This window comes from Coffea arabica, chromosome 9e, assembly GCF_036785885.1.
Source record: "Coffea arabica cultivar ET-39 chromosome 9e, Coffea Arabica ET-39 HiFi, whole genome shotgun sequence".
In the NCBI taxonomy this organism is placed as follows: domain Eukaryota; kingdom Viridiplantae; phylum Streptophyta; class Magnoliopsida; order Gentianales; family Rubiaceae; genus Coffea; species Coffea arabica.
The window spans coordinates 39625109-39639373 of NC_092327.1; the positions used below are offsets into that span (position 1 = coordinate 39625109).

Here is a 14265-nt window from a genome sequence, read left to right on the forward strand (position 1 = left end):
CAATCGTCTTCTTCTGAACCTACCAAAACTTGTATCAAATGCACAAAGCAATAAGGTCAAGTTTACCAATGAGATTTAGCTACGTGGTACTAGAGTCGGCTCCAGAGCTGTGATATCTTGAGTAGGAGCCCAAGCTGGAGCCCAATTTTCCAACCCAAAACGAAAGACAGCTCTCAGGTTGGTTTTATACATGTCACTCTGTGTGTAATTGATAGTAGGTCAAGTTTGCTACTTTTGAGGTGTTCGCCATATTCTAGGTTAAGTGCTACATCAATTAGTTCTCATTGCTATATTAGTTAGTCCAAAAGCTGAAATCTTCATATTAAAAACATCCTCAAATTTCAAGAAACCCTAATTAAAAGAAACATTAACGCGTAAAAAATATCCCTTTCCAACCTTTCAAGACTTCTATTTTAATGTTTCACTGTTAACCCAAAAACCAGATTAGTAACAAAATCCACCCAGAGCGTTTAACTCCAATAACACACTTGAAAGGGAGGAAAAGACAACAGCGGAAAAAAATTAATGAATAGCTGAACTTAGACAATTAGTCCTGAAATATCTTTATTTGAACTAGTATGAATTACACAGAACTATTTCCATGACTTCTCTTGCAAATAGTTTGCAAAATTTAGTTTGATAAATTCTACTGACAGGGTAACACAAACTATTCATTCAATAATTTATTCTCAAACAACAAAAGGGAAAATAGTGGAAGGTCTGAGAGGGGATGGGATACCTGTTTGCGATTGTTGGAAAATAGGCAAGAAAATCTGCCGTTGCATTGGAGGCTCTGCTGAAGAGATGCCCAGGTGGGGTTGACTCGTGCTGAGTTGTTGTAGCTGGTTAGTTGATTGCGAGCTGAGTTTTTGCGGGGCGGTGATGATTTCCGGTAGTGCAGGGTCGGCAACGGAGGCCTCTGGCTCAGAACCTGCGCCATTGTTTTTCTTCCCGGTACTCTGCGTTAATCCCCTTGTACAGACGTTCGCATGATAACATTATGTCCTATACGCCGTCGTACTTGAACGAATATTTTCTTTTGTTCTTTCTTTGTTAGAGTAATGGTAGTGTAATACTACTCACTATTGTTATCGAAATAATTAATAAACAAAGATTTACTAATAAACAAAGATTTATAGTAGTACTACCCTTCTAGTATGCATCGGTAGCACTTTTTTTTTTTTTCTTGAGTCCCCCATAATTTTGAAAAAATCGAAAAGTTTGCCCGAACCAATTTGGCTCATGTATCGAGTCTCAATAAGTTGGAATTAGGTAAAATCAAGATACATTTAATCACTAATATTGGTAAAACAATTTACTAATGCATATTAAAGTAAGATTATCTAATACCAACCAAATCTCCAAAATTACTAATAACAATATTATATATCCCGTGCCTATATATATATATAGACACGCACACACATATACATATATGTATGTATGTGTGTATGTGTGCATAAAACTACTAATACATTATCATTAATGAACACCAACAAACTATAATTTATTGATTATTGACTAATTTGCTAATCTAATATATGGAATTAGAACCACTAGGGCTGGTCTAGCGATCAATAATAAGCTCTTAAAGTTCATTCTATTGTTAGATTCAATTTTGAATCTTAGGTCTAACAGCTGATGATGGGAAGGGTGAAGAGGTGATTTTCGTTCCGCTGGAGTAAGTCACCCGAACTGGAGAAGTATTTTTATCTTGGGCAGCTCTCTTGGACGTGGTCACCTGCTTGGGTAGTAAGAGGGGCTGAATCCCCTGGTATAACTCTGAATCTCAAGTTAGTTCGGTTGTAAGGAGGTAGTATAATAGAAGGGAGTAGTATGTTACCAGAGAATTGGTCATCATCCCTTTCTCAATAGAAATGTTGAGAATTTACAGAGGAAGGATAGGAGAGAGGGACTGTCTGCACGAGTCCCTAAAGATCTGAGATGGTCAGTGCATCCGGTAGACTTGACCGATCTTTATGAGATGTGAGGGGACATCTGTCAGGTTCAGGCGGCGTGTCAGAGCAGCCTTCCCAGGTGTCAGATGTGTCAGGAGTCACATCGTACCTTTCTGCAGTTATCAAATACTCAAGCGTCACTTCGGCTAACGATCTTAGCCGAAGTGGTAATGAGGTGGGTTCCAAACCAACAGGTCTTGCCGAGGTGGCACTTCAGGAGGCACTCCATGAGCCGAAATGACCATCCTCACTAAGCCCCCCAAGCTTCGAGAAGAGCGAGGTCGGGGTCTCCCGAGGTCGTCACTTCCCGAAGCTGACGCGCGTGTAGAACACGGAACATGGCAAGGACACGTCACGACTGTGTAGATGTGACTGGGGGAAGGTGAAACGGGGGCTGGCAGCTTTAACGTCGGATCAATACGATCGATTGTCAGGTGAACAGCACCTTCATTAATGAGGGGAGAGAGAGCTTTAGGGAATCCCAAAGATCGCGTCTCTTCGGTTCCCCCCTGTTGCCTATAAATAGGGGTTTCTTTTCACCGTTCCATTCTTTACCAAAATTTGAAATCACCTCAGAGCTCTGTCTCTTTGCTTTTTCACTTCGGCAATCTTTCCAACCTACATCTTCTTCAGCAACTTCTTCACTCCGCATCTCCTAAGTAAGTTCACTTCTTCTTTCTGTATTAATGGCTAGAACAGCTCGCACACACAAAGAGACGGTGAGGCCTGACTTCACCGAGGCAGAGAGGCCCGACCCTTCCGATGAGAGAACTGCATCCGACGCCGAGGAAGGAGGTGCGGAAGCGTCTTACTGAGCCTGGGGAGGAGGTGCGGAGACATCTCGCCGAGCTGAGTCTCCGGAAGAACAGGCCGAAGAGATTGAGGTCGAGCCCGAGGTCTTGTACAATGATGACCTCGGGAACGAAGTTCCTAGGGACGAAGGTGTACAGGAGCCCTCCACTCCTCCAAACGTGGCCACGCTAAACTATGGCCAGATGCCGGCCTTCATCAGTGAGGTGGACCAAGATTCCATAGCCGAGGTGATCCGCAAGTACCCGTGGAGGAGGGATTATAGTATCTACCTGCCGCGCCCACATCAGTCCGCCGCCCTGCCTCCAAAGGGTAGGGTAGCCATCTACATAGAACAGCTGGAGGCCGGGCTCAGGGTGCCAACTACGAGGTTTCTTCGGGACTGCCTGAGGTACTGGGGGGTGAGGATTACTCAGCTCACCCCAAATGCAATTCGCATCCTCGTCGGCTTTCAGCTACTCTGCCGACATCAGGAGATAGAGCCGAACGTCAACCTCTTCCGTCCTTGTTATTCACTTAAGAACAGCGGGAGCGAGAAGTGGTGGTTCTACTTCGGGAACAAGGTTCCAAGGTTGGTATATGATGCCCCGAGCTCAATAAAGGAGTGGAAGATGAACTTTTTCTTCGTCCCGGCTGAGGACTTCCCCAGGGGATTCTGGTGGAGACCTCCCACTTCGGTCAAAGAAACCTCCCGTGGCAAATTGGAAGAACGCAACTTCCAAAAGTTGACGGGGTCGGGCCTGAAGATTAACTGTTGGGACTTCCCTGAAAGAGTGCTCGTGAAGGGCGAGCTCAGCCGAGCCTTGATAAGCTCGGGCCATCCCGTCCTCATCTCCACTAGGCTTCACATACCTTGTACTTTTTCATTTCTCACTTTCTTGTTTATTTTCCTTGAATTCTAACTAATTTCATTTCGTGCTTTGCAGTAATGAAGGTTTCCGACCTGATAACCTTGGGAGAGGTCGAGGTGGCAAAGAGGCCAGCCAAGAAGCGCAAGGAGGCTGGTGAGTCCTCATCCAAGCCGGCTAAGAAGACCACTGCGGCGGCAGGCACTCGCGAGCCTGCCGTGGTGATCATAGGCGAAGGGTCGCACACCTCGGGCACGCCAGGAAGGTCCAGAGCGTCCATTCCAGTGGGAATTCCATCCCATGGAATAACCATAGCCTCTCAACCTCGGGGCCGGGGTCGATGTGCGACCGTTGTCCAGGATAACCCCGTCACGGGGTCCTCATTATTCAACCTCCACCATGTGCTTTCTCTTGCAGCCGGGGAGGACAAAAGGCACTCGGAGGCACATTTCTGTCCGGAGTGGGAAGTCAATGTCAATGACTGCTGCAAGAATCCCCAAGTTGCACACGAGCTCCTGGTGAATTCGGTTCTGCCACGGGACAACACTTACACCAGGAAACTGAATCCAGCCGAGCTGATGCAGAGCGCCGCGGTCTCTTGGGCTTCCACTACGGCGTTCCTCGCCGAGATGTACCAGCGCTTCGGTCACTTCATAGAAACTTACGAGTCACCGACCGAGCTCCAAAAGAAGATCACCGAACTGGAAGAAAAGCTAAAGGCCACCGAGCTGGAACGGGACAAGGCCACAGCGGCGAAGAAGAAGTTCGAGGTCGCCAATAACTCCCTCTTGACTGCCCTTGATGAGGAGAAGAACAGGAGAGTTCAGGAGGAAAAATCAAACAAGGAGGCCATCGACCAAGCCGGGGTTACTGCCGTGGTGGCCTTCCGGAAGTCAGAATCATTTACTCGCGACCTCGGCGAGCTCACCAGGCCAAGTTTCATGTTCGGCTATACCTCGGCCATTAAAGAGGCAGCGCCCTTCCTTACTTCTGAACAGTTGGAGTCCCTCCAAGATGCTCAACATTACAATGAGGACACCAAGGAACTGTACGACCGTATGGCTGAGGGCATCCAATATGGGAAAGACTTAGCCGAGGTCCGTGCTGAGTTCAACAAATGGCTCCAAGAGTTTGATTTAGATGATGAGGGCAGTGAGGGGAACAAGGCCGGCGGAGGAGATGGACAGCAGGGAACCGAAGCGGGGGGTGAGACTATGGGGGGCCAGAACCCCGGAGGAGGAGATGCTTAGAAGCATCTATTTTTGCAATAGGTGGGCCGAGGTCGTAGATAACCTCGGCCATTAGCTCTTGTAATTGGGGGCCGTGGTCATGAATGACCTCGGCCTCTTGCTTTTCGTATTTCAATAAATTTGGCTTTTTTAATCTTGCATATTTTTACCTCCCTTTCAATTGAGTTCAGTTTTTTTCTTTTAACTACTGCTTTGTCCCCTTATTTGTCACTTGTAATGAAATAAGAACGGGTGAGAAATAACTTAAAAAAGTGAGATTTAAGAACACGTACCCTTCAAGGGTAATACAACTTAAGGTTCTCAGCATGCCAAGTTCGGGGCACACGCGAACCATCTCGGTAAGCCAGTTTACAATATCCATTTTGGCTGGACTCAATAACACGGTAGGGTCCCTCCCACTTGGGGTTAAGTTTTTCCTGGGGTTCAGCTCGGCTAACCGAATTCTTCCGGAGTACCAGGTCTCCTGGACTGAACCTTAGGTGTTTGACCCGAGCATTGTAATAACCAGTTAGGATATTTTTATAAATAGCAACTTTGGCCGCAGCCATATCGCGCTTCTCCTCGGCGAGGTCGAGATCAACCCGTCGCTCCTCTTCGTTGACCTCGGCAGCGTACGCGGCCATTCGCGGGTTGGGAGTGATGAGCTCGGCCGGAACGACAGCCTCGGATCCATAAGTTAGAGAGAACGGTGTTTCTTGAGTTGCTGACCTCGGCGTGGTTCGGTAGGACCACAGCACGCTGGGGAGCTCTTCCATCCATGACGATCCAGCCCGGTGAAGCCTGGTCTTGAGGCCATGGAGGAGAGTTCGGTTGAAGTTTTCGGCTTGTCCATTTGCCTGAGGGTGTCCCACCGAGGTGAAGTGCTGTTTAATTCCCAAGTTTTCACACCCCGTTTTGAAAGGATTGTCCGCGAACTGTCTGCCATTATCCGAGATGACCACCCGGGGCAAGCCGAAGCGACAAACCACATTTTTCCAGAAAAATTTTTGAATGGCCACTCCGGTGATGCTTCTCAGGGGCTCCGCTTCGACTCATTTGGTGAAGTAGTCCACTGCTACCACCACGTAGGTATAACCACCCGGAGCCCTTGGAAATGGGCCGATTATGTCAGTTCCCCACTGCTCGAAGGGCCACGACGAGGTGATAGGAATCATAAGATTGGTTGGTTGGTGGTGCTCAGGGGCATGGTGCTGACAAGAAGGACAGCAAAGGACCATAACCTGGGCATCTACCCTCATGGTGGGCCAAAAGTACCCCAACAACAAAGCCTTTTTCACGAGCATCCTGAAACCGACGTAGGCACCACAGAGTCCCTCATGAATGTCTTGAAGAATTCTATCGCCTTCTTCTGGGGTGATACATCGTAGCCATGGGCCGAGGTAGGACCTCTTGTACAAGAGGCCCTGTCGAAAGGCGTACCGAGCTGCTTTACGCTGAAGTTTGCGTGACTCAGCTCGATCTTCGGGGAGTTCACCTCGGCTGAGGAATCGAACTAGCGGTCCCATCCAGGTGTCCCCAGGGTAGATGGGATACACCTCTTCCCCTTCGTACCCCGGTTCGGCTAGAACTTCTACAAGGACCGTTTTGTTCAGGTCAGAAAAAGAGGTAGAAGCGAGCCGGGAGAGAGCATCAGCTCTCCTGTTCTGTGACCGTGGTATCCTCTGGATTTCAAAAGACTAGAAGTGTGCCACTAGCTGGAGGACCTTGGAGAGGTATCGATGCATCACCTCTTCCCTGGCCTCGTATTCGCCTAATATTTGGCACACGACGAGTTGAGAGTCGCTATAGACCATGATATGCGCGGCCCCGAGCTTGCGAGCTAACTGCAGGCCGGCGATGACTGCTTCGTATTCGGCCTCATTGTTGGAAGCAGCAAAATCAAACCTCAAGGCATACGAGCAAATTTCTTCTTGGGGATCTTCGAGGAGCAAGCTGGCTCCACTACCCTCACTATTGGATGAGCCATCCACATGCAAGGTCCATCGTTGAGGCTCGGCGGTGGACGAGGTGACAGCTTGGGTAGTAGCCGGGATGGTCCCATTCACTTCCTCAAAAGTAAGCTCGGCAAGGAAATCCGCGAGAGCCTGGGCTATAATTGCCGTGCGAGGCTCATAGGATAAGTCGTATTCTCCCAGCTCGATGGCCCACTTGGTGAGGCGTCCAGAGGTTTCCGGTCGCGATAGGACCTGCCGAAGTGGTTGGTCTGTCCTCAGGCAGACGGGATGGGCCAGGAAGTAGGGCTTAATCCTATGAGCTGCATGAATTAAGGCCAGCACAAGTTTCTCCTCCTGAGTGTACCTGGTCTCCGGACCTCGGAGGACTCGGCTAACATAATAAACAGGTGTTTGGACACCTTCCTCCCTTATCAGTACGGCACTTACAGCTTCAGCGGCAGCAGATAGGTACAAGATTAACTTGTCCCCTGGGCGAGGTGAAGTGAGTGTTGGGAGGTGGTTGAGGTACTCCTTTAGTTGCTCAAACGCCTGTTGACACTCTTCAGTCCAGGAGAAGTTGTTGGCCTTTTTGAAGACTTTGAAAAATGGCAATGCCTTGGAGGCTGAATGCGATAGGAATCGATTCAGGGCGGCCAACCGCCCCGTCAACCTTTGGACATCGCGGACGCACCGAGGTGGAGACATTTCTTGAATTGCTTTCACCTTGTCTGGATTTGCTTCAATACCTCGCCTGGAGACGAGGTAGCCCAAAAACTTCCCCGAAGTTACCCCCAGGACACACTTCTTGGGGTTTAGCATCATTCGCGTCTTCCGAAAGACTTCCAGGACTTCTTTCAGGTCGGCAAGGAATGTGGAGGTTGTCCGACTTTTGAGGAGGATATCATCTACGTAGGCCTCAACCATCCGGCCGATCTGAGACTTAAAGGCTTGGTTAACCAAGCGTTGGTATGTGGCCCCGGCGTTCTTCAATCCGAAAGGCATAGTGGTGTAGCAATATGTGCCTCGGTCAGTGTAGAAGGAGGTCTTTTCCTGATCCTTCGGACTCATTCCGATCTGGTGGTACCCTTTGAAGGCATCAAAGAAGCAGAGGACCTCATAACCCATTGCCGAGTCCACCAAGGTATCGACCTTGGGCAACGGGTAGCAATCCTTGGGACAAGTTTTGTTAAGGTCGGTGAAGTCGACGCACATTCTCCAAACCCCAGTGTCCTTCTTTACCATGACCGGGTTGGATAACCAGGTCGGATATTGGACCTCCCGGATGATCTTTGCAGGGAGGAGCTTGTCCACCTCTTCGCCAACAGCTCGGCTACGCTCAGGGCCGATGTGCCTTCTTTTCTGTTTGACCGGGCGGATTTGGGGGTCGACGTTCAACTCATGTATCATGAGGTGATGCGGGACCCCTTGAACCTCCTCTGCGGCCCAAGCAAAGACGTCCCGGTATTCTCTGAGGAGGCTCACCATACCTCTTTTGACAAGATTGGGCAATCGGGTACCGACCCGAATCGTTTGATCAGGCTTCGTGGGGTCCAGAGGGAATTCTTCCACCTCATCCCCAGTCTCCAGCCTCGGGATCTTCTCAGCTCGCTGAGGATCGATGCTATCTATTGAGAGGATATTTGACTTCCTCTCGGGCCTTGCTCCGGAGGTGGACGGGGAGGCTGCTTGTAGAGTGGCGAGATAACACTCCCGGGCAGCGCAGACGTCGCTGCTGACCTCGGCTACCCCCTCTGGAGTAGGAAACTTAAAGCTTAGGTGATAGGTGGAGTATACTGCCCGCAAAGCATTAAGTGTAGGTCGGCCTAGGAGTAAGTTGTATGGGGAGTCAGTCTTGACCACTACGAAGTTGACGGGGATGGTTCTGCAGCGGGGGTGACGCCCTACAGTCACTGTCAAAGTCACCATCCCTTCGGGGTGCACAATGTGTCTCCCGAACCCGACAAGAGGGGTTCTCACCGGGGTCATGCACTCCCTGGCCAGTTTAAGGCTCTCAAAGGTACGGAGGTACATGACGTCAACTGAACTCCCCGGGTCAATGTATACCTTTTTCACGATGTAGTTATTGGTGAGGATTTCAATCACCAAAGCTTCATGACTGCTGGAGGCAGCTGGGATGGGATCACTGGGCCCGTAAGTAATCACCTCGGACAGGCGAGAGCTCGACTCAGCCTGATCCGGGTTGGCTTGTCTGTAGGTCCTCTTCCGGGAGTTTTGACTATCTCCTCCCGTCGGACCTCCGGCAATGGTGTTGATGACTCCGGCAATATTTGGTCCATATCCTAATCCTTGACCTGAGGATCCGTCTCCGGGTGGCCTCTTCGACTCCCTAGGATCCTCAGGAGGTCGACAACTGGTTCTCGACGTCCGCCTCTCATCTTGGAGTTGGTCACCTCGTTTATCACGTTGATTCTCATCACGCGGATGACCTCCACTTAGGCGGATGAACTGCTTGAGGTGGCCTTGTCTAATGAGGTTCTCGATCTCTCTCTTGAGATCGTTGCAGTCCTCGGTTTCATGTCATATATCTCGGTGATATAAGCAATAGAGGGTCGAGTTCCTCTTGTCCCTGTTGCCCTGCATCTTGGGGGGTGCCTTTCCAAGGTTATTTTGTTCCATTATGGATAGCACCCGAGACCGGCTAGTGTTCAAAGGAGTTAGTTCAGACTCGGGGATAGATGCCTTTCCCTTAGATATCCTGTCAAACACACTGCGGCGATCTCGGGCAGGACTTTGGAAGCCACTGCCCGTCCCCACCTCAGTTCGGCCAAGCTCTTTTCCCTTTCAGGGGTCGGCCCTCGGGCGAGCAGCTTGAACCTCCTTTTTCATGCGGTTGAGATCTTCGGCTTGTATGCCCTTCTCAACCTTTAACCACAGCTCGTGGAGGGTGCGGGGATATTTCTTGTGAATCCCCGTGTTGAACACCCCGGAAACGAGCCCATGGGTGAAAGCGGCGATGGTGACCTGCTCATTAGGATCAGGTATCTGCACGCTTTCTTCATGGAACCTCTGAACATACGACCGAAGTGACTCACCCGGGTTCTGCTGCATGTTCAGCAGATAAGCCGAGGTTCGGGTCGTAGGTCGGGATGAAATAAACCTATGGAGAAATCTTTCCACCAGTCCTCCCAGGGTTGAGATGCTCCTAGGTTCTAATCCCCAGAACCATTTTCGAGCTGTCCCCTGGAGGAATACTGGGAAGGCTCGGCATATGACGGGGTAAGGGATGCAGTATAAGCGGAAGGCCGAGATGAAGGCATGAATGTGATCCTCGGGATCACCTCGGCCGTCATAAGACGGTATCGCGGGCAGCTTGAAGTTTGGAGGAAACCTTTCCTCGTTAATGTCGTCGGTAAAAGGCGGGGCCCTCATATAATTCATCCCAGGTATTCCCAGGGGCCGAGGTTCTTCCTCAGGTCGTCGCCCCAGGAGACCTCGAGAAAAGGCCTTAGTTAGGGAGGCTACCTTGGAGGTGGCCTTGGAAAACGCTCGTTTCGACGCACTCCGGCTTAGGCGCCTCCCATCAGACTCCTCTTCAGATGAACCTTCAGGAGATCCATCTGACTTTCTTTTAGAGGACTCAGCCTTCTGCTTGCCTTGCCTCTTTAAATATTTTCCCAACTCCTCAAAGATGTTGGGGTTCTCGGTTACAAACTCGGCCATACGAGTGATGGCTTCTTCGTTTGCGGGCTGGGTCCTTGGAGGCCCCTGCCCTTCAGATATGTCTTCTTGTGAAGCTGCATTGCTTTGCTCAGCACCAATGGTGAGAGCTTTTCTACTCTTAGAACGCGTAGGCTTCATACTCTGATGTCTTTGCGTTCCCACAGACGGCGCCAATTGAAGAGGTGATTTTCGTTCCGCTGGAGTAAGTCACCCGAACTGGAGAAGTATTTTTATCTTGGGCAGCTCTCTTGGACGTGGTCACCTGCTTGGGTAGCAAGAGGGGCTGAATCCCCTGGTATAACTCCGAAGCTCAAGTTAGTTCGGTTGTAAGGAGGTAGTATAATAGAAGGGAGTAGTATGTTACCAGAGAATTGGTCATCATCCCTTTCTCAATAGAAATGTTGAGAATTTATAGAGGAAGGATAGGAGAGAGGGACTGTCTGCACGAGTCCCTAAAGATCTGAGATGGTCAGTGCATCCGGTAGACTTGACCGATCTTTATGAGATGTGAGGGGATATCTGTCAGGTTCAGGCGGCGTGTCAGAGCAACCTTCCCAGGTGTCAGATGTGTCAGGAGTCACATCGTACCTTTCTGCAGTTATCAAATACTCAAGCGTCACTTCGGCTAACGATCTTAGCCGAAGTGGTAATGAGGTGGGTTCCAAACCAACAGGTCTTGCCGAGGTGGCACTTCAGGAGGCACTCCATGAGCCGAAATGACCATCCTCAAAGGGTATTCTGATTAACTTCTATTATCTCAACTTCTCTCTTGGGCTAAATATTATTTGTATCTAAAATTTGAGGCACTAAATATTGTATATGAAAGGTCTATAATCTTCACACTTTCCTCTTGGACGAATTTGGATGCCTGTTTATACTCTGGCTTTTTTGTTTAAAAAAAAAATTCTCCTGCCCCTCCTCACTTTCTCACCCCCACGTTTCGAATTCTAAATTTGGCAACATTGCAGCCCTTCCCTAATCATTGAGAACTTTGGCTTGATTATGCATTTTGCTGAAAAAAATGGATATTTTATTCATTCCCAAAACTCGTTTGTAATACTTTGAAAAGCTTATTAAATTTGGAGGATGAACTGAAAGCTTTCAGTGTGAGGTCCATGCACAAATGCACTTAATACCGTTGTTTGGAAAATACAAATTTGGCACCCTACATCGCGTTGGATCTAATTTATGCAGTCCAAACATGTAATTTCTCATTAGTTTTTGGCATTGATAACTCTACATTTGCCGCTGCTGTCCGATGAATGGTTAATTGCGAAGAATGATGTTCTTCTTTTGGCCTTGAAACTGCGCAACGGATCTTCTGTCCCACACTCTGTGCCACTCTCTGTCCCATTTTTTATTATATTGTTATTTCTCCTTCATAAACATCATGTTTTAGTTCTTTTTTGTTTTCTTAAGATTCAATAATTATTAATTCAGTAAAAAATAAATACAACAATTTAAAAAATATATATATAATAGAAAATTAAAAAATACAGCAGAAAATTCATAAAAAATCTCATTTTTTATGCATTTTGATTTTTTGATTTTGTTAAATTTTGTGTATTACTCAATTAATAGTTATTGAATCTTAAGGAAACAAAAAAGAACTAAAATATGATATTTATGAAGGAGAAATAATAATATAATAAAAAGTGGGACAGAAAGTGACACAAAGTGTGGGACAGAAGATCCGTTGCGTTGAAACTGTCACCCCTACCAATACTTCTCGACTCCATGGATTCACACATGCCTAGAAACGATGCCTGAGATAGTACAGTAATGCGGCCACGAGAAATAAAATGAAGAAAATTTTCATTGCTGCTTTTGCCTTTCCTTGAAATGAAGCCCTGGAACAGATGTCGTCCATGGCACTCGTCAATGATGTAATTGTTTTCTGTGGAACATCGAGGTTAGCCCATTCACATTGCACTGGGAAGTAAAATTGAAGTCTAACTATACTCACCAGTCTGAGGGGCTCAATATGAAGGATTGGCTCCAAGAACATATCTACGTTACTGGATTATAAAGCAATCAAACAGAAACAATTAGTCACAGTTGAAGCTGACAGTGAAGACAACTAACTAATGCAAGTTAAATTTCTTTCATCTGTTGTGCTACTTACTTTATGACCACCTTTCCCTGATAAATGTGACAAGTGTAGAAGCTCAGACCTTTGCCCAGAGGGACGCGATCCTTGCCCCATTCTGAAGAATGGACATAAAGACGAAGGATATTCTTTAGTCCACGTTTAGACAGGAAAAAAATAATTAATAAATATGAAAGGGGGAGAGAACCTAGTTTCCAAGATACACCAACATTCATTCCGTCATGGAACGTCGGCTGCACCACGATTTCAATGTTATTTCCCAAGTTCTTCATGAGAGAAGAGAAGAATCCCAATACTTGCTGCATGCGAGGGTATACAGAGAAGCCCAGACCAGAAGGTTAGACGTGCATTCAAGGTTTGTGTGTGCGCGCGAGCACGTGTGTATATTCAGCTTACCTCCTTACCATGAAAAGGTTGGAAGGTGGAGACAAAATTGCAATTGCATAGGCATTCTTCTCCAATTATATCAGACAGTTCATTGATGTTCTTATTCTTGATTGCCTTGTAAAGCTTGAGAACTGTTTTCAGAGCTCTGCGATCATCAGCTTCTGACCCTAATCCTTGAGCACTGCATTTGCATGCCACCGACAATGTACCCTGGTCTCTGGGCAGCAGCTTATTTGTGGAAGAAGATTGAAAACAGTGAAACCTGTCCGAAAGGCATGCTCTTTGGCGTAGGCGTTGGTGTGGTACTTCGTACGGCATCGTCGGGCACGTAAATGGAAAGGAAATAGAGATCATTTGGCTGAAGAATATGAAGGCAGGAAGGAGATTGAACCTGTGAATTGAAGATCCAAGAAATGAATGTCGGATTTAGAATTGTTGGAGAAAAGGAACAAATGTAGTGCATGGATGGAAGGTAATAAGATCGTATATAAAGAATAAAGCAACAATGCCGCAGCTGCAAGCTTGGAACCTTTCTGAAAAGTTGCGAAAGAAAGCAATACTCAAATAGACTATTACAAGATTTCCTCTAAAATAAGTTTCTCTTATATACCTTCAAAGAAAATTTAACGCCAAGATTCCGACATCATTCTGCAATCGAAATTCGAAAACTATACTAGGCTTGAAACGAAAATCACATGTCACCTGTTAGTGTACTTTTTTTTTAACAAGGTTTTGTTTGACTTTTTTTTTATTTTTGGACGAAATCAAGGTTTTGTTTGACTAGGAAGTGCTTATACTTGGATTGCCATTTCTCCCCAAAAAAAAATCTTATATTTTTTGTGAACATATTTTTTAACTATTTTTAAAAAAAATTTTAACGAGGTTTTGTTTGACTGGGAAGTACTTATTTGAATTGTCATTTCTGTCAAAAGTTTTTTACATTTTCTGTGAATATATTTTTCTAATAGTTTTTTGTTTCACATATATTAAATCGTTATAATATATATTTTTTAGAAAAACTCTAAAGTAGCAATCCAAATGAGAATGCAGCACATCAATTAGTAGAACCAAAGGTTGGTTGGGACTCCAAAGAAATAATTATTGAACCCCCCCCCCCCCTCTCTTCTTTCTGTAGATACTTTTTCTAGAGTGATTAAAAACACTCTAGGAAGATGAGTTAGTACATTATGATATTGAGATGGAAATCACATTTTTCAAAACAGTTCTACATTTGTTATCTCAAATTACTTAGATTTTATTGAGAAGCATTTAGAAGAGTGCATGCAC

At 46.8% G+C, this 14265-nt stretch overlaps 3 protein-coding genes across 3 annotated transcripts; all 3 read right to left on the reverse strand.

Annotated features, from left to right (window-relative positions):
* Positions 1–5141: 5141 nt before the first annotated feature.
* LOC140014722 (uncharacterized) lies at positions 5142–5621 on the reverse strand. Its single transcript, XM_072065828.1, has one exon. The coding sequence runs from the start codon at positions 5619–5621 to the stop codon at positions 5142–5144; it is 480 nt and encodes a 159-aa protein (XP_071921929.1).
* A 276-nt stretch (positions 5622–5897) lies between these two features.
* Positions 5898–10619, reverse strand: LOC140014723 (uncharacterized). Its single transcript, XM_072065829.1, has 3 exons — positions 9636–10619; positions 6570–9326; positions 5898–6527 (listed from the first exon to the last, which is right to left on the reverse strand). Exons 1-3 carry the CDS (start codon positions 10617–10619, stop codon positions 5898–5900), a joined length of 4371 nt encoding a protein of 1456 aa, XP_071921930.1.
* A 1529-nt stretch (positions 10620–12148) lies between these two features.
* Positions 12149–13337, reverse strand: LOC140014534 (uncharacterized). The gene is made up of 4 exons (XM_072065504.1): positions 12988–13337; positions 12779–12890; positions 12607–12688; positions 12149–12499 (listed from the first exon to the last, which is right to left on the reverse strand). Exons 1-4 carry the CDS (start codon positions 13330–13332, stop codon positions 12235–12237), a joined length of 804 nt encoding a protein of 267 aa, XP_071921605.1. The 5' UTR covers positions 13333–13337; the 3' UTR covers positions 12149–12234.
* Between the last annotated feature and the right edge of the window lie 928 nt (positions 13338–14265).